At 38.2% G+C, this 23,639-nt stretch overlaps 1 protein-coding gene across 1 annotated transcript in view; it reads left to right on the top strand.

Moving 5' to 3' along the window:
* Positions 1-9,675, top strand: part of SAMD5 (sterile alpha motif domain containing 5) — a 216,113-nt gene extending 206,438 nt beyond the window's left edge. The window contains exon 2 of the mRNA XM_054021823.1: positions 9,586-9,675. Coding sequence (XP_053877798.1) covers positions 9,586-9,648 — 63 coding nt within the window. The 3' untranslated portion in view covers positions 9,649-9,675. The remainder of the gene's footprint in view (positions 1-9,585) is intronic.
* Positions 9,676-23,639: the final 13,964 nt, after the last annotated feature.

The raw sequence follows: 23,639 nt of genomic DNA, 5'->3' as shown, positions 1-23,639 counted from the left end.
GGAGCTGAGCTGGAGTCCATCTTTTCTCCTTTCACAACAGGTGGCCATGGTTCCAGGTTCCAGAGCTACAGTGAGCTGCACCAGGAGCTTTGGAATCACAGAGGGGATTCTGAGGAATCCTCTTGTAACACATATTGGACAGCCACTGCTTTAGGATACTAATATTTTGCAAAGAAAGTTAGATGCATCATTTATGGGTAAGTGCTATAAAATATAATAGGGATTAATCTGAGAGGGTTAGAAAATACTCTAAAAACTTAGAAATAGAGAACTGTAATTTTCTATCAATTTCTATTAGGATTTATTATAGTTTCCCATAAGAGATGGTTGGTGCCAGGAATGAAGACATGCAGTGCACCTGCCCAATCTCCAGACAGCTTATGAGCACAGTGAGCCACATCAGGGCCACCTGATTGACCACTTTGCTTGATTGGCCAAGGAAGTCAGCAAGACTGCTCTTAAACCCAAGAGCAACAGCTAATCTTTGGCTACTCAATTCACATGCCTGTAGCTGTGTTCTCTCCTGTGCCTGTCCTGCTCCTAGCCTTGCTTCAGCCCTAATCCTGCCTTGTTCCCAGCCTTGCTCCTGACCTCAGTGTGCTCCAGCCATGCTCCTCTAGTTGGTTCCTGACTCCAAATCTGAGCCGTGGCTCTGATTCCTGGTCCCTGACTCTGACCTTCAGCACTGTTCCTGGCCTCAGACTCCAGCTCTGACCCCTAGGCCTGACCACCTCTGTTCCAATCCCTAGGCCTAACTGCTCATATCCTGTGACAGTTGGAAGCTCAAGAGGATGTGAAAGTAAAGGTAAAAATTGGACTTGATTTCCCAGAAGAAAATGTTTGTAAATATGTCTGGCAGCATATTTTTTGTCAATGTGGCATGAAGCTTTGAGCCAAAGTGTGCTATTTTAAAATAAACTAAGCAAAATCTTAAATCAACAAAAATTGTGTCTGCCCAATATGGCATTGGAAAAACCATTTTCAGTTTCAGGTGATGTGTCGAAGGAAAAGTGAAATTGTTTCCTATAGTGGTAAGGAACTCTTCTAAAGGCGTTGAATTTCTGTGATGATGCAGATGAATCAGCAGATGCAATTTCCATAAAGATTAAATCAAACATGGAAGATCATTCTTTGAAATGCCACTAACAGAACATCAGTGAAGTATAAAAATTATCATTCTGCCTTCACTATTTAGAAAGCTGCTCAGCACAACCTTCTGCAGACTAATTGCAACTGTCATGTATTGCACAATACGACCACAACATCTGTTTAACAATCCGATGTTCCAGTGAGTTTTCTACATCCTCCAAGTGGTTCAAGGTTACAGTAGCTTGGTGTACTGCATTATAATCCAACAACGGTTACATCTTCAGAAGAACTGGAATAGTGAGTCCATTTTTTATCACAATGTTCTCTTTGGTCTGAAATCTCTGCTCAGGAACGTAGACTTACTGATGACAATTGCCTCTCTTCCTGAGAATATAATGGTGGTTGTTGCAGTTATGTGAGCCTAGTAATCATAGCAATCAAAATGCTGGAAGATGAACCCACACTTCTACTGAAATGTGCAATGAGGTGCTAAGGTTAAGAAAGAATATGAAACCACCGGTGGATCACAAGTTTTTTTGTTTCGGGGTAACGATTATACAAAGGAAACTAAGGATGTCTGATCAGGAAGTTACTCTCTTCAAAGCAACTAACGTTTGAATGTATTCTACATATAGTTGAAAAGAGATTTCCATTTGAGACCTCACCTCTGAAGATTTTTCAGCGCTTGGAGTCAAAATCTTGATGGCAGTAAAAAGATTGATGGCAGCTGCAGAAACTGTCAAAGTGCAGTTTGACGGAGAGTGCTTGTAGGACATGCCTATCCATGCCAGAAAGCAGTTTAGATCATGAAGAACCCGTGGATTTGTAGAAATAGGATATGTGTGAAGCTATGAAATCAGAACTCTGTGTTAAAGTGATCTACACAATGGCCTGTTGTGACTTTGACTTGTTTTTTAAAAAAGATCTCATAACAACCATAACGTACAAAAGTATTCCTTTTAGATGAAGACAGCTTAAGGCTGTTCCTTGATAATTTGAATTTCCTGCCTAACTAAATGAGTTGCAGGCTGAATTCCAAGAAAGCTGAAAACTACTCTCTTTCATTGTTTGAATTTGTGTTATCAATTACTGACCATAGATTTAATGAATATCATATTTGACTTTTATTTTGATATAAATGTACAAGGACTTATGGATGAATACCTCAGAAAGTTCATTTTGACATTTAAATTCAGCATATAATATGTAATGTTCAGATTGATTTGGAGTTTAATTATATAGAATTATGCTATATATATATTTTTTTCTTGTCATTAACAAACTTTAAAAGCAAACTAAATTAAATACCCTAAGCTTGAATTCTTTAAACCTGATCCTATATGTTCTTGAGATTTGGCAGTCCTATTCAATTCACACTCTATTTTCCACGCACCATTAGCCACTTTGCTTTACACATAATGCTGTGCATATTTCTGTGTACTGCTGCTTCTTCTCCTTATGAGATCTTAGCAGGATTCACATTGTATATCAGAGTGAGGATCTGGGATTGGTGGAGCTTCTGCAAAGAGTGTTCTTCTATGAACCACAATAGTGCCATTGCTTACCCCCTATGTAAACAGTCCCAGCCTCAGCCTAATGTTTGGCCTCAGTGTAAGCAGTCCCAACCAGAGTCTGGGTATTGGAGTTGGGAGCAATGAAGGATGCAGTGCAATGCCTTGAATTTCCTTCCTCAGCCAGAAAGCCCACCCATAGCATGAGGTATCACAACTGAACAGAACAGGCCAGTGGGTCTTTGCTGGAGCTGAAAAGAGTTTATTACTGGTTATTTTTCAATTGTGTATGTGCCGAATGCACCTCTTAGTTGAATGGTGGGGGGTCATTCAACAAATATTATCGATATACGTTATTTTTATATTACTTCCCAACACTACCTTTTATAAGGCACACCTGACCTGTTCAAAACTGTGTGAAATGTTACCTTAATGGGTTAGGGTATCTGTCTTTTGAGTGAGATTTGCCATTTCCCCCCTTTTTATTCTCCACCTTATTTAGAGCAAGCCCATTTGCCACCTTCAAGGGATTGAGTTACACAGAGGTGCTTGCTGCAAGAATTTCCAGTGTAACATGCCCATCAGGAAAAAATACTGTGATGTTGTTTGGTGTAGAATCCAACTCAATAGGCTGTAGTAGTAACTTAGTACCAGTTGTGAAAGTCCAAGGCAAGGACAGACTCAAGAAAGAAAGTCTAATGTGTAGACAGAATTCTCCTAGCAGTGTGATACGATACAAACAGAATACCAGATATCTAAAGGGTTTACAATAAGCCCCTACAAACTGCATGCAATGTACGATAGAAGGTTTGGAGAGATGTGCATGTTACTGATAACCTGGTGAACATCAGGTGTTTTAATTATTTTCTTTTCAATGGTTGTGCACTTTCAGGCTTCTGAAAGTTCATTTGACTTATTATCTGGTTGAATGTGATGAGTTCTACAGGCAGCTTTGCACAGCATGCCATTTTAAAATAAACTAAGCAAAACCCTGTCCAGAGATTACCGTGAAATAATGGAGATCAGATATAAAGCAATTCTTTGAACTACAGTAAAATGTAATATTTCAGAAACCAATATTAGATTTGAGAAAAGGGCATGTAGCAGACATAGCCTGTTTTGCTTTGTAATTGAAATTTCCTGGGCATCTGAACAGCCATATGACCCTAAAGAAGAGAATTAGTGATTGCAATCATATCCAGCTAATCAAGCCTTCTGAAATGAGCTATATTTGAAAATTCTCCACGTACACAGGATGTTTCAATAAGATTCTAAAATTTTCTCACACATTTCCATAGTGGTTCAGTGTTACACATTTGCTAATATTCCTTAATCTCATTAAATGGAACATGGAGGAGGGGTAGTTTATTGGGGGAAGAATAAGATTGGAGAGTTCTGAAAGCAGCAGTTCAGCTGCTGGTACCATTTTTTATGAATGTGTGTTCTGTACATTGCTCTAATGAAATGATTGAAAATGCTCTGAGGTACAAGCTTAATGTAGCTTTCGAGTTAGAAACAATGCCTGATCCCATGAGAGAAATACACACAGACTTCCCTCCATCCCCCCCCGCCCCCCAAAAAATTGATTTTTCATTTAATGGGAAGGAGGATATTGTGTTAGATGTGCCTGAATAAGAACCTTTATTTTTTTAAAAAGTTCATTTTTAAGCAACAGACTTCTGTTTCAGACATCTTAACTCTAACCTACATAAGTACACAATATGTTTTCTTCCACAGTCATGCTGTAAATCACACTCACACAGTAAAAGAATAATTTCTGTAGGTATAGCCTGTTAGGAGCAATGTTTTAAAATGTTTTACCATAAGGAGTTATTTAAAAATGATTCAAACATCTCTGCTTATTGGTTCTGAACTGTAATTTAACAAGATACTTTCTTTAAACATATTGTGTGCTAGGTCTTTTTAATCTTAACAATTGTATCACTGGAGGAAGAGGGCGTTTGTCTGCCTTTGCCGCTTGACTGCAGTAAAAGAAAGAGGCACCAGTTAATATTGCTTTATTTGCACTAGAGCATATCTGACTTCATGGCAGTTTTTCCATGTCTAGTACTGTGGATTGAGCAAGGGGCTAGAAATCAGGGATTCCTGGATTCTCATTTCAGTTCACCCACTGATTTACTATGCAACCTTTTTGGCCTGTGTAATGCAGAAAGTCAGTCTAAGATGATCACAATAACGGTCTCTTCTGGCCTTAAAATCTATGAATAAAGTGCTTACCGTCTCTGTACTTCAGTCTCCTCATTTGTAAATTGGGTTAATACGTGCCTTTAGAGCTCATGGAGGGTGCTAAAGGATTATTTAAAGTTTGTATAATTCTTTGAAAAGATAAAGGAATAGTACTATATAAATTCTTAAATACTGTTATGGACTTTTTCTTTGAACATTTACTAAAGCACCATTCAGCTGTCAGTTTGAATCTAATACAGTTAACACTTATATCGATGTGATATATAATGCAGACATTTCTCTACACACTCATAAGGGATTGCTACAAATTAATTTACATAGTAATCCACAGGGGTCTCCTGTGCTCTGTGCATGTTTGTGGGTATGTGTTAAGGTATTTGTGGGCTGGAGAGGCAGATAGATTCATGCTTGTTAAGTCTCAGAGTCGCTGCCTTTCTCCCCTGCTAGCAGTGCGCAACGTGCTGTGGTTTTGTGATTTGGAACTACAGCACTGAAGGAACTGAGCTGAAACCACCAGTCTAATTTCACTTTGGTCTTTTTTCACTTGACTGATCAGAATGATTTTCAGTCGCTCCAGTCAGGGCTGGAGTCCCAGAGGTGAAAAGTCAGCGAGTAATCCATTTAGCCACCAAATCCTCCAGGTGGAACTTGAAAACTATAACAATTTTTGTTTTCTCTTCTCTCTTACCATAGCATTGCCATAGTTAATGTTGTGTCAGAACTTCCATTTTAAACTGTGCTTTGCAGGAAGTTTAGAATTTGCTAGAAACATTTCCTACATGCTGAAATTTGGCATCAAAGGTTGCAATGTAGGAACCTTATTTTTTCATTTTGGCACCAATTTAAAATGCAATGGTATTGATAAACAATAGAATTATTGGTCCAGAATGTCCCCCTTCCCCTCTCCACCACCTCCCCCCCCCCCCCCGCCCGCCCCACCCCACCCCACCCCACCACGAGATCCATGCACAAAGGAGAACTTGTGTAAGTGAGCTTCCCTTTCTGTGTGGAAAATGGGGGCTCAGCCACATGTAGGGCAACTTTCTCTTCACAACCTTTCCATACTGTGTGGGGATCTCTTCGCCCTGTCTGGGATCTGTGCTGGTCAAAGGGATGTGTGTAAAGAAGGTACAAAGCTGGCAGAGGAAAACATTGTAAACAAATATACTATCAACTTAAACATCATTTGTTATACAAAAGACGCAATTCTTTTTATGCTATATGTTACCAGCAGCTCCCTAGATTACTAGATTATTAAAATGGGGGGGGGGGGAGAAACCCATCTCTTTATTCTTTTTTGCTCAGCTTTTGCATTTCTTTCAAGTTGGACAACAAAAATCTATTAAAACAGCTTCACTTTTGTTTACAAACAATTTCCGCTTTCAGATTCCAAGTCCTGTAATGTTTGTACTACAAATACTGTAGGGAAAATGACAGGTTTCAGAGTAACAGCCGTGTTAGTCTGTATCCGCAAAAAGAAGAACAGGAGTACTTGTGGCACCTTAGAGACTAACAAATTTATTAGAGCATAAGCTTTCGTGGACTACAGCCCACTTCTTCGGATGCATCTGTCTCCCAGATGCATCCGAAGAAGTGGGCTGTAGTCCACGAAAGCTTATGCTCTAATAAATTTGTTAGTCTCTAAGGTGCCACAAGTACTCCTGTTCTTCTTTTTGTAGGGAAAATGTTAGTTGTTTTAAATCAACTGGGGACATTACAATTATTTTTAAAAAAACATTTCTACCATTTTAGATTTTGGAAAAGCTTGGTTCTTGGGGCAAATTTGAGTTGACTGTCCTTTTAAAAAATGAATATGGTAAATCACTTAAGTGCATCTTTAATGTAACTGCATCCAAAAACCAATGTTTTATCATTGATATTTTAAAAAATAAAATTAAAGAAAGAAACCAAACAGATAATTCAACCAGCTGAAACTGATTACATAGAGTCTCTAATTTGAGCAATGGAACATTCTGCGCCTTCTAAAAGCAGCAAGAGCATGCTGAATGTAACTAAAATCCTGACTGACTGCAGTGTTTCTGACTCTTGCAATTTTATCATGAATCTCGTAATATTTGATATTTTTATTAAAACCCCAGCTCCTGGAGTCAAGTGATTTTTTTTTCTCTTTGGAAAGGAAAATAAGTTGGTAGCCCTCACTTGTGCAGAAAAGCTTGAAAATGTGGACTCTAAATGCTCAAAAACCAAAGGGCTAATAAAAAACAGATTTTTTTTTAATCACACAGTTTTAAAGCCAATATCATGCTGTTTGGAGCCTGATTCATAATTTATGTTTGGGGGTTGGCAGTATTGTAATTGCTGAAGGCTTGAGGCACTAATGAGATTGGAATGTTACATTACTTTTACTATTTTATTGCTACAAATGAGCTCAGAGTAGCATTGTGGGAACAACAGCGGAATCAGAATGGACAATGAGAACAGGGTGCATGGAGGAACGGGGAAATCTGGGAGACAGAGAGACACAGGAGAGGAGCTTTTTCTGGACAACATTTCCATTCATTTTCCTTCCTCTCATCTCAACTGGGTTCTCTTTCTCCCCTCATTTTCTTTCTCATCCCAACAAGAAAACATTAGAGGATTAATGACCTCTCTGTGCCCTGACAGCATGATAGCTCTGGATGCATAATGATGTTAACCCACTCATCCACCCACCCCCAGTCATTGTTATGCATTATTCTTCTTGCTCATTTCAAGTGGGCATCTTGTGAGGGGACTTTTTTCAGGTTCCACCCCTTCCACTTCTCCCCAAATTTTCTAAGTGTTGAATTTTCTAAGCCTGTTTAAAGCCTTTGGTAGCTGTGCAGCCCTTAGAAAATGTACCCTCCAAAGCAAGAAAACTCATGGGTAATTTTACAGTGATGGGCTTTCTGTGGCTCCTGTGTGACTCCCATAATTTTACCCTACATTTCCAATACATGATGTGAAGTCCATTTAATGATATGCTCAGGTATTAGTTCTCTTAAAACAATTGTGCTCAAGTATCAGAATGTCAAAACAGTCTATGTGCTTGTTTTTTGGGGGGAGGAAATTTTACTTATTGATATTTTGAGTCATTAACAATAATAAATCATTACAATTCCATTGACTTGATACGAATAGGTACATATCTTAATACCAGGCACAAGATAACCACCGAGTTTTTATTTCAGAGATTGAGCACTATGAAAAAGGGACAATTATTTGAAAGACATTTATCAGTGCTGAGACTAATGCACAATAGGAAAGCTGACTAAGCATTCCAGAAATAAAAGCCCATTGTTTACTACGAATCTTTAACTAACTCTTGGTGTTTTGAAGAGAGATGGATTCAATTATTTTAAAGTTGACAAACTGTGATCAATATTCAATTACTGGTGTGTTAATTAGCAGATGATAGTTTGTCTCTATTATTAGCATAGGCTGTATGCTGATGAACATCTTTTTGTTTTGATTGCTTGGCCTCCTGTTATTCGTGACTGTCATTGTGGAGTCACAAGGCATATACTGCTAGATTTTTTTAGAACTTTTGATTATTACTTGAACCACCATATTCTCAAGTGACGTGAAATTTCTGTCAAAAATTGGATTATAAATGTTTACAGTTCTGTGTGCTCAGTTAAAATATAGTATCGTGAAGTGCTTCTTTGCATTAACATACTGAAGGCAAAATCATAAGGGGTGCAGCAGCACCTTTCTGTTAGGCCCTATAACTGCTCACATTGTTGACTCTGGCAAAACTCCCATTGACTTTAATGGGAGCAGGCTTGACTCCTTAGTGCTCATTGTGACCAGGAGTTTCAAGTGTGAAAGTGACCATATCCTAATTTCCAGTCTGCTATCTATGGTCATGCTTCAGATATTAGCAACCCTAGGTACATAATGAAAACAAAGTTCGTATATTTCCCTCTGTACATACATTGATGATATCTTTCTAGTTAGATATCAAAGTGAGGACAAAACAAGAACCAGGATTATTACTCACTGTTACATAACACTAATGAAATCCTGGGGAATTACATTCTCTCCTGTCACTGGAGATGTTGCCAGGATGAATAACATTAATAAAACAAAGCTGCTAAATTTAGGACATGATGTTAATCTATTGTCTGTTCCTGAAAGCTCAATTATTTAGGGTGATGGAACATTAATGCAAAGTTTAATGGCCTGTTGAGTCAAGGAATATTGGTAGAGAGACAGTGTTTAATGTATTACAACTTCATTTTTACCTCCCAAATGTTGGTACATGTCGGTGAGCTATATTAGCACACTTCCAATGAGCCCATCAATTTTTGCAGAATATATATTTTACTTTTTGTAGCTCTTTTGGTTGTAAGGAAAACTTTCCTAATGCAATAGGACATATTGCTCTCTGGCCTACTCTGCAGACAGAGAACCTGAAATAATAGTTATGGTGAAGTTTGAATGGCCCAACATTCCATTTGAAAATTGACTCTGATGCCCAATGATGAATATTTATATGCTAGCATTTTTAAAAATACCCTGTCTAATCATTTCATTAGAAATACCCAGTAGCTCTGCAGCAAATCTTGAGCATCACCTTTCCATCCCCAGTCTCATCCCTGGCAGTTCTAGTTTTATTGTGTATCCATTTGGTTGATACGTCTTTTTTTTTCAGGGTTTTATTCTTATACCTCTAAAGACACATTACACTACTGCTTTGTATTTTTGAGATATTAAATATGAATTAGTGCAGATTCAATCCAGTCCTGCTCATTTTTTTCTTCTTTGTATTGTGGTTTTGTCTCTCTCTTTCTAGACAAGAAAAAAACCTTCATTTCAATCAAGGTTCCACGCTAAAAAGGGAAGGGCGGCTACGTGAAGGTGAGCAAGAGCAAGAGTGAGTGCTTTTGCTCATCAGAAAACCGCTGATGTGTGACACACTCCCTAGCGTCAGTACATTTTCAGACAGAGCCTTTTACCTGGCTGCTAAATCTTTCTATCTCTGTGCTGAACTAAACCCTTCTGTATTCTTCCCACCTCATTGTGCTTTTTCAGTACAATTTAGCTGGGCAACACTTAATTAAACTCCATTTCCTCTCTTTACGCTTCAGGTGTTGTTATTCAGCTCCCTTCAAGAGGTAATTTGTGGCTGTTTATTGAAGCTATGAATTTAATAATTTCAACTCCGTACTGTTGCAACGCGGCTGTAATGAAATGTATTGGCATTTCTTATTAACAGGATTTTTCCTCTGTAAGCATGTTGTTTAGCCAGTGAATAGGGAAAAGGGCTGATATTATAGTCTTTCAAAATAAAAAGCAGCAACTCAGTTTAGCAAGATTAATCTATTTACCTTGCCTCCTTCATAAGCAGTTATAGCCACCTAGAAAACAGAGCTACAGCATTGTAATTGGTCGTTCTCTGGGGAAAGTGCTGTTGGTCATAACATTATTTAATTCACCCAAATAAATATTTCTGGGGATACCACAATGACAGACAAAAATTCAGCTACACATCATGGTTTCTGCTTCCAAGATCATTAGGTACCAGCTGAGCCTCAGGAACACCAGTTCCAATCTTTGGAGATGCCGTCGTCCCTGCTGTGATTTCATTGCAACAGTAGCTCTTTTACCTGATCTAGAGCTGGTCAGATAATGGGTATTTTTCTGCAGAAAATTTTGACTTCTCATTAAAAATTGAAAAAAATTGTGGGTTTTGGGATTTCAGGTTTTTGCTGGGAAGTCTAAATGTTCCACACAAAACCCCCCCACTTTCCATGGATATTTTCATTTAGTCAAAACAAAATAAAAAAAGAGTTTTGATTAAAAAAAATTTGACCAGCCCTACTTAATACATTAGATGGCTCACCTAACTATTTCAGGTTGCCTCTCTGGCTAGAGATTCTCAGAAATCTATGCATAGGCCATGACTATGATGTGCTGAGTGCCCTCAGTTGCCCTTGGTTTCATCTCACAGAACATGCTCAACACTTCTCAGGAGAGGAGTCTATTCACCAAAACATTTCCTTCCACTCCCTTACCAGCAAGGGTTTATCACGTTATCCAGTTTTCTCAGAGGTTCTTGGCCCTAAACTCAGTGTGTTCACCCATATTACTTTCATTGCACTACACAGTTGCACCATAAATCTTGTTTCTTATGGTTACGTCATATACCCTCTGATACATCCTGATTAGCTCTGATTTTTGTATAATTTGAACATACAAAGGCTTCCTCTTACTCATATTGTACAAATAATTTCTTCTCTCTTGGCATTTAGTGTTAATTCAGAAGTTTGCATGGGATTGAAAAGAGTTGTATGCGCAGTATAGCCAAATGGGAAAAAGGAAAGTAATATGAAAAAGGTTAGGAACCACTCAAGTGAGCGATTTTCAACACATACATTCCCTTGTGTGTGTTTTTTTAATCTTGAGAAAGTGGCAGGGTGGGGGAAGAATCAGTGCATGGGAATATGGTGATTATACAATAATATTGTTCTAGGCTCCTTTAAATTTAAAAGCCAGAACATATGCAGTGCACCTGTGGAAGATCTAGCAATTCTGACAACATTGCAGGGGTTGTGCAGAATTTTTGCAGGAAGAATTCTTGATTTTGTTCACAATGTATTAGCCACACAGAGAACTTATCATTAACACCGAGGTTTTTTTTTTTCTTGTTCCACCTTTATTTTATTTGTTGCAAGGAAACCTCCACTTTTCCTTAACGTGTGAATTCTTCTCTGTCATTGAAACAGTTGCTGAGAATTATCATGTTTAGCATTCATTGCTCATGACATTTGTTTCCAATGTTCCACTTATCTAGACAACCTGGTGCTATGTATTGAGTTTTTCCAGCAACAGTCTTGGTTGTCTGAGGAATGAGGACTGAATATCCTCACTGGCACAAAATACATCCAGAGAGCATCCCTTTTCCCATGTCCCAAGAGTTCCTCCTTTTGTACAGGCAGCTGGAAAGGAATTCCCAAGCTGCTTTCATAAACACCTCTCTCAAAGGATATGTTTGCATTCCTGTGTTTGGAAAACGCTGGGGGCAGAATTCACTGTACTCACTTTGCTGTTCAGGAGATCTGTGAAACTGAATGAATGTAAACTAATAATAAAGCTTGTGTTACAGAGTTTGTTACAGTGTTAGTATACAGTGTTATACAGTATAGTCAATAATATTGTATCCATTGTGGAAAACTAATAACTCATTGATTATTAATTCCTTTCATGATGTATGTACAAGCAACCCACAAGAACTTTACATATGGGCTGGAAAATTGTGATTAAAAGGTGCTCAAACCAAGCACATCACAGGGGAGGTGATAAACAGATTTTCTCCAGCGAAAGGAAAGAGGCCAACACTTCAAACCAGGTGTGATCAAATTCAGTGAGCTGGTGATTTGTATCAGAGGTTGCAGAAAAAGGTTGCATTGCAAAAATCACCAACTGGGGAGAAGACAGCAGGTCTACATCAGACACCCTGGTGTCTACACCCAGCAGGGAAAGGAACATTATCGCAGATACCCTTCAGGTCAAAGGCTTACTGTACTTTAAAGAGAGGGGGAGAGAACCTAAGGAGACAAAGGAACCAAGCACTCAAAGCTCTGAGAAGAGTTTGGTCAGCCATGCTGGAAAAGAGACTTGGCGAGAAACACTTATGTGAACAAGAGACTTAAGTCAGGTTTTAGTCTTTGAAGCATATTTTTACTTGTTTGCTTGCAGCCCTTTCTACCTTTATTCCTTATACCTGGTATCACTTAAACCTATGTCTTTTTGTTCAATAAACTTGTTTTACTTTTAACATAAACCAGTTCAGTGCTGTGATTGAAATAAGAATGTTTGTGAAACACCAAGAAAGTTAATGAGTTGTACTGTATTGTCTCTTCAAAGGAGCAACAAACCTAACTTCTGTGAGTATTCTAGGAGAGGGCTGGACATTGCAGTGAGATATCTTTGGGGAACTTTGGAACTGGAATGCACTGTAGGGTATCTGCAATGCAAGGTAAAGACTGGCAGAGTCTCGAGGCATTTGCTGGTGAGGCAGACGGGCTGGTGTGACAAGGAGCTGACACACAGTCTAATCTCCAGCAAAGCTCACTCTTGCTGAGGCACAGAGTTCTGGGTGTCCTGAAGAGCATGTCACAATCACTTTCCCACATAGATGTCTCTTCATACAGATGCTGGTTGTGTGCAATAAAAACTGTCTCATACAGGTCCCCAGATCATCTGAATTTTGTGTCATAGGCTATAGATAATTTCTAGACATGCTACAAGTCTACCCAATAGCAATTTTAATCTGAAATAAATGTTGGAAGGAAATAGTCCTGAGGCTATTCCTGTGCAATATTATATCTACTATGCAGTTTCTTATGGGTCTACAAATTTTTCACAGATGAGAACATAAATTCATTACACGGCAAGACTCTTTACTTTTCACTCCTTATTTTAGAACCTGAAGGCTTATCTGGTAAAGAAGGCTTAGCTAGTACTATGGACTTTCTCATTAATCAAATGTTTAGGTTGGTTGAAAGTGTGAAATAAGGCAATTTACTGTCACCAGTACAAATAAATGAAATTAAGTTGGACAAGCTAACCTATAAATAGGCTTATACTTCTCCCTCTTGGAAAAAACAACAACAAAAACAACATCCCTCTTTAACTTATGTGTTTTTAAGACTACAGAGTTTGTGGCCATTTATTGTATTATTTATACATATACATACAAATACTGACAAGTGCTTATTTTAAAATGTACTCTAAACAGTTAGCAGAAGAAGTGTATGTTCTTTCTCCATTCTATGTAATGAGGAGATGAATATTTGCTGGTAAAATTCTTGCCATTTCTGCTTAGTTACTACTTTAAATCCTGAAATTAGGACCAATTTTTGAAACTGAAGAGCACTGGGAAAAAGATTGCTTACTTTTGATATTTTTTCTTTCCTTAGAAGAAAGTATATTAAAATGTTACATGAAAGTTATTGGCTCCCCACATTAAACTATAGCATCATTCTTCTTTATGCCAAACTGTAAATTGTTCTCAGGCAAGCTGGTTTAACAAAAAGTAGGTTGATGAGTTGGGAATGAGGGTTGTGGAAAGCTACTAACTAGGTTAAGCAAATCACACTGAAAATAGTTTTAACTGTGTATCCATGGAATGATTTCCATTAGTTGCATGGATGCAAGAGTTATGGCTGGATATAGCTTCCCCTCCCTCAAAAAAACCCCAACCTTTTCTGTGTCAGATTATGTCAGTGGTGACCAGCAAAATGGTGGTGGTAGCAAAAGTGAAAGCTCTGTTTCCCCTGCCTTAGGAGTCTTCCTATTGGCAACCTGACCAGTGTAAAATCAGGAAATGATCCCTCCTATCCGTGTAATGTCAGAAAATGCTCATGGTAACAAGCTGATATTCAAGTATATAAATTCCTTCTACTCTTAATCTCCTATTCTCTAATTATGTGTTCAAGCTACCTTTTTCTAATCCCTGGCACCATAGGTTTCACTCTCTGGTGGATAATATATACCCTTCCGAATTTGCTTCCTACTATACAGTAGCTGAGTTGAATATTGATGCTACCTCCATGTTTTCCCCTCCGTGGTACCCTAATCTGCACCAACACCGCCTACAGAAGAGGAGGACATACCAGCTGCTCTCTCCTTCCTATCCCTGCCAGGGATTCTGTGCTCTTCCAGGGTGGTCTGTATATAACTGCTTCACTCCTGTACACTAGCTGTTGTTTAGAGGAGGAAACACCATTGGAGTAGGAGTGGAGAAGCAAGAAGTTTGAAGGGTATTATGAGGTTTGTGGTGGGGGAAGAGTGTGAGTTCAAGATTTGTGGGGGCAGGGAGAAGAGTGAGTTGAAGAGGATGAAAACAGGGAGAATATTGAGAAATTGGAGGGAAGATGTACTGGAAAGGGAGGAAGGAATCATGGAGATGGGTAAGAAAGAAGGAAGGCACTACTTGGAAGGGGGCTTGAATGAACTTTGATGAGGGACAGAGATCACACAACAGGAAAAGTAAGGAAAGTGATGGAGTGGATGGGAGGATGTAGGAAAATGAGTGGGAGGGGAACTGGCACTATAAAGTGAGGAAAGATATGAGGAGACAGATCAAGGAAGAAAACATTCAAGGAAGGTGAAATACAATAAATGAAACAAAAATTGTTTTAAGTAAAAAAACTATAAATAAACAATTTAAAATATTATTTAAAAAACCCAAAGGGATATGGTGATTTGGGTTGGGGGGAGAGAGAGAGACACACACAAATTTACTAAGGGCAGTGCATTGTCTATGGAAGATCCTGAGTAGCCATCATATATCTCACCATTTTAATTTTCTTTTGTGAATAAATTCTCCCACCTAGTTTCCCCCAGACATTTCTTTTTTAAATAATGTGTGGTAGCACGTATGATTGGTCAAACTGTATAGGGAATCATGATCTGTGTCAAGGCCCTTAAACAACATAACAGAGCAATTGCTGAAAACAGAATGAAGGAGCTATAAGGTTTTTTTCAGGAAGTGGGGAGCAGGTGAGTGGTTTTCACTCAGAAAGCTGCAGAGATAATTGGGATTGCTTCAGCAGTCTAGTTTTTACAAGTAGTGGGAGCCCCTACACTGGGTAGGTTTCTATGAAACATGTATTGTTTGATGTGAGGGTTAAAGTTTATAAACCAAGCTATTTATTTTTAGAATTCTCCCACTGATGATCAAACAAAGCATGACAAGACATTAGGGCCGCCTTTTACCCCGGTGTGTTTGGAAGGATTTTTTTCTTATGGCCCACCTGTCTACATATCGGGCTTTCTTGCTGCCCTGATAGTTATCTCACATCTGCTCCATTCAGAAACACAAACCAAGATTTTGTCAGGAACTGACTTATTATACTTTGCTCCAGAACTAAGCCAGCTCAGCTGTGTTATCTGCTGAGATGTTCCCCTGTAATATATAGAGACAGTCCTGTATAAAAGGGGAATTCAAGGGCTGGCTGCCCTAATAGTAGAGGTACCCAGAATTCCTAGGCATATCACACCCCAAACACAGCTTCAGTCTACCCTAATCTCTGCCAAAGCAACAGCTATCTTGTCTGAGCAAAACAAGGGGCTATCATATTTGTTGGTCACTGAGCCAACTTATGCAAATGTGTAATTTTTACATCTATGAGTAAGTGTTAAGGCCCCTTATCATGATCATGACAACACATACTGTCCATTAAAGTGCTAGCTAATGACACCATAGGTGAAAATCAGAGGCAATACTGTTGAATAGGGGGGGAAAACTCATATTCTGTAATTTATCTTTCATCTAAATACATAAAGGGAACTTTTTGTAAACTGATTTTTACCTGAGTTTTTTGGTGGGCTTATGTCAACTTTGCAAACTGGCTTCATATGATTTTTTTTCTATTATCCCATTTTTTTCGCTCATTGCCTTTTCATAAAATGTTTTTAAATGAGTAAATTGGTGGAGCTTTTAAATATCCACTGCCTTTTTGGGCTGTGGTGAGACAATTCAGCAACTCTGTATTGTTGTTGTCAGTTCTCCTCACTTTTATTCCAAGTGCATGGTAAAGCTCAGATTTAGGGAGAGAAAACCCTGAATAACCAGGTTTGTTGGAAAAGGGGGAAGTCAGCAGAGAAACAAGTTTGACTCACCATTTTAAACTCTATTTTCTTCTGCCAGATCTTGTTGGAAGTTCCTGAGTCACCAGTGAGTGAACAATAGTCATACCTGCCTGGAGCTTTCATGCTTGCTTTGCGGTTTTCTTTTACATTGTTGTATTGCTTAGGAATGTCAGTTCGCTCTTAGGTAGTATTTGTGCTCAGCAGTGGATTTCATTGATTGGAAGTTGTATTTTTTGGTACCAAGAAATTAAAATGGAAATTTGGGGTTTCATAATAGATGTAAATAGCTTTGGGCTAAACTAGCCACAAAGTCTCCTGCCATTGCACTACCCCCTACTGCCATTCAGAGCAAGCCTAAGTGAGGGAGAGCTCAGATCACCAGGGCACGGTCTACACGATTGCTCCCATTGGCGTAACTGCACGAATGGCAATTTGTCAGTGAGGAAAGTTCCCAAAACACATTGGTGTAAACACGGGCTCAATATGAGGTGAATTTTCAAGTACAACACATGATAGTTCTGTGTGTATAAAATGTGCAAATATTCCATGCATCTCCCTTCTCAAATTCAGTTACGTTTCAAATCATTTTGTAATGGCTTGAACTACATGTCAGTGGCTTCCTTCCATCAGTCTCTTTCAGGAGGAAGAAGACATACCACAGTTATTTCCTGGAGAAACCCAGTTTATTCCACATGATTCCCAGATTCTGGTCTACAGATACTCAGCTCACACCCAGATACAAGGTGTTCAAAAATCAGCAGACTGAAGGCTTAGCTTTAAATCATCTCTCTTCTTGACCTCTCCCACAGTAACACTTAATTAAGACACAATCAGAGCACCAAAGATCTGAGTTTTTATAAATTTTTTGAAGATTGGGAGGTTGAAGTTTTGTTTTTATAAGTGATTCTCTGTACACATCTGAGCATTTGGGTAGCAAAATCCAAGCAGCAAATTTCTCCCCAGTAGCCAGAGGGAAAACACAATGTTTATTTTAATGGGCCAGTCCAGCTGTTACATTGCTATTTTTCCCCATTGTTTTCTGGCATGTATCATGAATGTGGGAGTCCTTAAGAGCAGGGTTAAGTAAATTCCCCACTTTAGTCTTACTGCTTTAATAAGCTTGATTTTGCTGTTAAGGAACAATTTTCAAGGACTGGCTTGGGAAGAAGCTGCTGGGTGATAGGAGAAAATAGTTTAAAACATCTTGACTATCCTAACTATATGAGATAGATCAAGATGTTTGGAGAAACTGCCAGTGATGCAAACTAAAATACACCCCATCAGACTTACTGTCCTGTGGATAGATGGAGAGGAGGCTTTGGCCCTAGAATTTTATAAAGCTATTATACATTGTTCAATCTATTGCATACAGATGTTGCATTTTGGAGACAACATTTATTCAAACTAACTCTTGTCTTTTGATATTTTTTTAATGTTGTGCAGGGGGGCCCATATCTTCTCATCTCTTATAGGGCCAGACTGATGGTGGGGAATTAGCAGAAAATAATTCTTACTTATACAATTCAATTCTTCTGATTTTACTTGTAACAACTGAAATAGCTCAGTCTAGTTTTACTTATTGTCCTTCCTTTTGAGGTGCGATTGTGAACTGAGGCATAGGGAAATGATCACTGTGCAGTCCTTTTACAGCTTGCAGTTAGTCTTTTCTGACCTTTCCCACAGGTAAGACAAACCTAAACCAAAGTCTCAAATTAGCATGAAAATTAGCCGAAGAAAATATTTGCAAAAAAGAATAAAGTTGACTTTAGTATGAGCCATCTGTTTTGTTTCTGCATCTCTGAATGCCTGCACCAGTCACGCCTTTCACATTCGTTGTATTTTTAAGTGTCCTAAAATTAATTATCCAGCTTTAACAACATTCACACTCCTTTTTGGCTTTGTTTAAATGTAGTAATTTACGGTAATCATTGCATGGTGCAAAGGCCTTTTTAGTGATTTCAGAGAAACCTAGTTTTTTTCATTATGGGCCTCCCAAAAATGAAAGGACCCCCTTCTGAGAATATTATTAGTCATCCCTGATGGAACCCAAAAGTGCAAAAAAAAAAAAAAAAAAAAAAGCACTGTCCGTTTATTTAAAATTATTTTATCTGGAGACAGGGAGTATCTTTCTATTTCAGCTTCAGGAATGTATACATATTATATATTGATCACTGATCACATCTTCCGCTAATTTAGCAGTGAGCCATAAATTCTCTCTTAAAGGGACTTTGATCCTGAAATATATTTGAGAAATAGAATCTTTTTCTACTAAAAGTAATTTACTTTGCCAGCAATTTTCTCAGTTATGCCTGCTGTTTTTGAAAACATTTGGCTAAGATCATTTCCATCATGACACGACCTGTTCCTCTCAGGGTAAAGTCTCAATTGTGTTCTCATGAAATAGCAATATAGGAATTGTTAGATCAAAGGTTCTTTTAGTCCAGTATCACATTTCTAAAAGTAGCCAGTGCCAGACCATTAAGAGAAAGATGAAAATTTCCCATAATAAATCCAACTCATAGAATATTATACACTGGGGGAGGGCATTGGCTAATCTCTGGTATTTTAACTGTTTTTAAGAAGCTAATATTTTTGTTAGTAGCTCATCCCAGATTTCATTAGCAGCTCAGCTACTTCATTCTTCATTTAATCTTTTGAATGGAATTGATTGTGATGTTTATAATCCAGCATAGTGACTTCAGGGCTCAGTTGAATAGGAGAAGTTGTTATGGAGAGAGTCGATTTTAAAATAAAGTAGTAAAAGCAGAAGTGAAACTATACAAATCTGAAAGTGTAATGTGTTTAAGTGTGGCATATATGGAAACTTTGGCTTATGTGAAAGCCACTCTCTACGGTGTGGTACTGATAGGTATTTTGTTTGTCAGACCAGAGGACTCAGAGCCTTCAAAATTGGAGAGAAGCCTGTAGAGTGGCTAGCACCAGCAAAAGTAACCCTGGTATTGCTGTAATATTAGACCATACCCTGTCTGAGATATTTTTTACTCTGAGGTTTAGTAATATAAAAATGATCCCACATTTACATAACACACCATTTGAAAGCTTTTCAGTACATTTATTTTGTAAAACTATTAGGCACAGAGGGGAATGTATAGTTAGTATCTTTACCAGTGTTTCAGAGTTCTGTCTTTCAGAACCTCCTTTCTAGGACAGATTGTCAGATGATGTTTTGTTTTGTTTCTGTTGTTGTTTGGCAAGGCATTACTTGAATGACACAAGTAATAATTATAGTATTTGAAAAATGACAGTCCGTGCATACTTGTTGAAAACATGCAAATTAAGGCTCACAGAAGGCTTCATTATAATAGCCTCTTATTATATTATAGTTTACAAAAATATGGTACTATTTATGGTTACAGCAGAGTGAAAGCTAAAATGTAACCACACAATAGCCCTGTTGGAGTGCGACAAAATTGACCCCAGCAAGCTGTGATGCCTGTGGAAACCCTCAGCACTGTGCACTTGAATAGTAACAAAAAAGAAAAATATGTTCAATGGCAAATTGAGGCATGTCAAGATTTGTTTGGAATTCAGACTTCTCCTTTCAAGAATACGCTGTGTGTAGTTAAAGAAAGAGCGTGTTCCTCTTGAGCAATTTGAGGATTACTATCATTTACTTCTACTTTACTGCTCCTTGCCTAGTAAATTGCTTATAGTACAAAAACAGTGGAATGCAATGGCTTTGTTACCTCAATTTAAGGAAGACTTTAAGATCCTGAAAGACATGACTGATTGACTGAAAGCCAACATACTTAAATAATTTGTCTTGCTTAAGACAACCACAGAGTCAACAGAGTTTTATTTGCTACTATATTTGATTAACTCCAAAAATGTCCTATTGTATACAATGTATGTCCAAAACTTATGTCTTCATTGTCTGTAGACCAACACTGCTCCTTCCTTCCCAGCCCTTTCTCTTTCATCCTTGCTAAGGCCTCCTACACCTCTAGGGCTGTGACAGTTCAGTTGCGTACTCTAAAGAGAGGAGATAGCAAGGCCTGGCTGGCCTATGGGCTGTCAAAGAGTGGCTTCTGTAGCTTGATCGCCTAGGACGCTTATGGTGCTTTTGAGGGCTAGGAACATTGGACAATGCTTCTTGGCTGGATAGAACTTCAAGATTTACCCTTCACTCAATAAAAAATGGTGAGTATTTGCAGTTTGTTTTCATACTAGATTGTATAAAAAAGATGACTTAAGATGAGTCAGATATGATGGAAGACTACAGAGTATTTAATCACAGATATAACCCATGTGCCCAAACATGCCATGATGTAGTGCTCGTGTCTGTCTCCTGGTCTCCTCTGCAGTGGCTGTTGTTTCAGGGCAGTCATAACATAACGGATAGTGGCAATATAGCTGAGGAGAGCATAGTACAAATAAATGATGACCCTATCTTCAATCTATATAAATAAAATGCTTGTGGTCATATGCCTTGATGTAGTGTCCTTTTGTTTGTTATAGTATTCTGTACTTACAAAGACTCTTTTTCAGTCAGGTTAGCTGCCCAAACAAATTCCTTTAGCAAATACTGTTTTTCTGTCATGTACTGAGGAGGTATTTCAGAGTACTGGTTTCCTTTTAGCATCTCTTTTCCTGACACATTTTCACTCTTGGGTATCATTAACTGAAGAGCTTGAACTTTCTTTGTCTTTTAAAATGCAATAAAATCTAATCTAGATCTAAACATACTAATACTGGATGAAGTATCTGCATATTCTGATTTTGAATGATTCTGCAAGCTTTGGAAAATTCCAGTGATGTACAGATGGGGAAAACCTTGGAACTACACATGCTATCTGTAGAAGTAGTCTTCTGCCAAGCAAACTGATTGTCAATCCATACTATCAATTTATGGATTGCATAGCTACCTAAAACTGCTACATGAAGTTTCTTCAAGCATCTTTTAGATGTGTATTTGTAAAGTAAAATTCACAGGGTTCATATGGTAGAGTCTGTGAGATTTTTGAGAGGGGTTTTGAAAAGACTTTGGAAGTCTTTTATTTGTGCATGGACTCCTTCCTTAGTTTGCAAAGAAGTCCTGAGTTTACAACACTACAGCAGTTCACATTAATTGACTAATTTAAATCTTCATCTTGCACTGAGCACTGCACAGGAGGTGGGGTCAACCCCTGAGCTTCTTCATGTAAGATCAAAGTCTGTTCATTTTATTCTGGCTGTTCCTTCTCTGCTATGTATCCTATTGGCTTCCGTGAGAGTTTTGTTTGAGGAAGGACTGGAGATTGAGAGGTTCATAGATATCAGAGATGGAAAATTTCTTCTAAATCTCCCCGTCCATCTCCCTGCCAATACAGGATTGTTCCCTACAGTTTTCCAGTATTTTGTCTAGTCTACTTGTAAAAGTCCAGAGCAAATGGTGTCTTTGCCCACTTCCCTTAGGAGACTATCCCGCAGCCTAATGTTGTGCAAGGCTCAGATCCAATATCTTTATTTCAGGTATATAAAATCATTTCTCCTGCTTGTATTTTATCTAAGTGATAAAATTTTGGCGAGAAATATATATTCCCCCAAAACGTTATCACTTATATAAAATACATGCAGAAAAAAATATTTTTATTGATATTTGTTCAGACAACTCCTGGCTTTGTGGTAATGGAGTTTTTTTAATAATATTAATTCTATGCTCCAATGCCCAGCAGCAGCCTATGCTACTGTGTTCTACAGGAGACTTGCTATGTGACAGATTTATATAACAGAACCCTAATTTCCAGTCATTAATATGAAGATGTTTTATCAATTACCTAGGCAAAAATACCCTGCAGAATTTATATCCTTTAGTTATTAAAAAGTGGTGTCTATTTTAAATTAGTTATTGGAAATAAAGAATTCAGCAAGAGAAATTAATCATTGTCAGATCCCCATGCATAGCTCTAGGATGCTATGCTGTGTAGTGCATTTGTTTGGAAAAGGAGAAGTGTTATGATGATTGCCTTAATAGAAATAGACAATCAAACAAATCTTAATTTAAAATATTTCTTGCAGTCATAAATCATAATGGCACTGTACTTCAATGAAGGAAACACAATTTCATAACATGACATAGGTAGGATACCTCATTCTAGATCTGGAATGCCTTTGCCAACCATTTTTATTTGTTTATGTCAAAGACAGGTTAATGTACTTACCAAAAGGTATGGAGTTTAAAAATGTATAATATTCTTGTCATAAAATGGTACCATGTTTGTCCTTATGTTCTTCACCAGCAAAATGTGTGTTTCCCCGATGTATTTGTGAACAACATTTCTCTTTTAAATATGTGTCTTAAGCATTTATAACTTGCCTGTCGTATTTAGAAGTGAATATATATTAAAAAATAAAATACTGTGGTCCCATTCTAGCTCACATTAAAGTCAATGGAAAAAGAGATAGAGAATCAAATATGTTAGTGTCCGAGATAACCAAGGTATTTGAGTTAATATTAGGCACAAGAAAAGGAGCCCATGAATTTAAACTAATGTGAAATTGGACAGTAAAAGAATGTAGATGGAAATTCTGTAAGTGGAGTATAATTGATATTTATATACTCTAATATGCTTATTTATTTATATAATCTTCTGTTGTCTAAAATATTATGGCAGCATTAGGGACAACTAGTGCAGTCTAAAAATTAGATGTTTTGTGAAATGATATAACTGATAAACACGAAAAGGAGACTGACTTAAATGGGCTTCCAGGCCTGTTTATATCCAACATTTTCCTGTGGGCCACATTCAGATCAAAATCCCGTTGTTCAAGCATTGTACATACACTTAGGCCTTGTCTACACTGGAAAGTTTCTGCGCGGTAAAGCAGATTTCTGCATGTAAGGTGTACACACTGCCAAGCCACTTAGTGCGCAGAAACTGCACAATTGCAGCGCTGTAAAAAAAAACCACCCCGAAGAGAAGTGTACAGCTTTCTGTGCTGAGGCTACAGCACCACGGTGCCGGTGTAGACACCCTGATCAATTACAGTGCTGTGCTTGGCCTCCGGGAGGTGTCCCACAATGCCTGTTCTCGCCTCTCTGGTCACCGGTTTGAACTCTGCTGCCCTGCCCTCAGGTGATCAACCGTGAGCCCCACCCCTTAAATTCCTTGGGAATTTTCAAAGTCCCCTTCCTGTTTGCTCGGTGACACGTGCAGTGGTCTCAGCACATCTTTCCAGGTGGCCATACCCCCTCCACGAACCATGTGATCCCCTGCTTGGAGCAATGCTGAGCTGCTGGACCTCATC

This window comes from Malaclemys terrapin, chromosome 3 (genome assembly GCF_027887155.1).
Source record: "Malaclemys terrapin pileata isolate rMalTer1 chromosome 3, rMalTer1.hap1, whole genome shotgun sequence".
NCBI classification, from domain to species: Eukaryota; Metazoa; Chordata; order Testudines; family Emydidae; genus Malaclemys; species Malaclemys terrapin.
The sequence above is the reverse complement of the archived record's forward strand: the minus strand, read 5'-3'. Positions and strand labels throughout refer to the sequence as shown.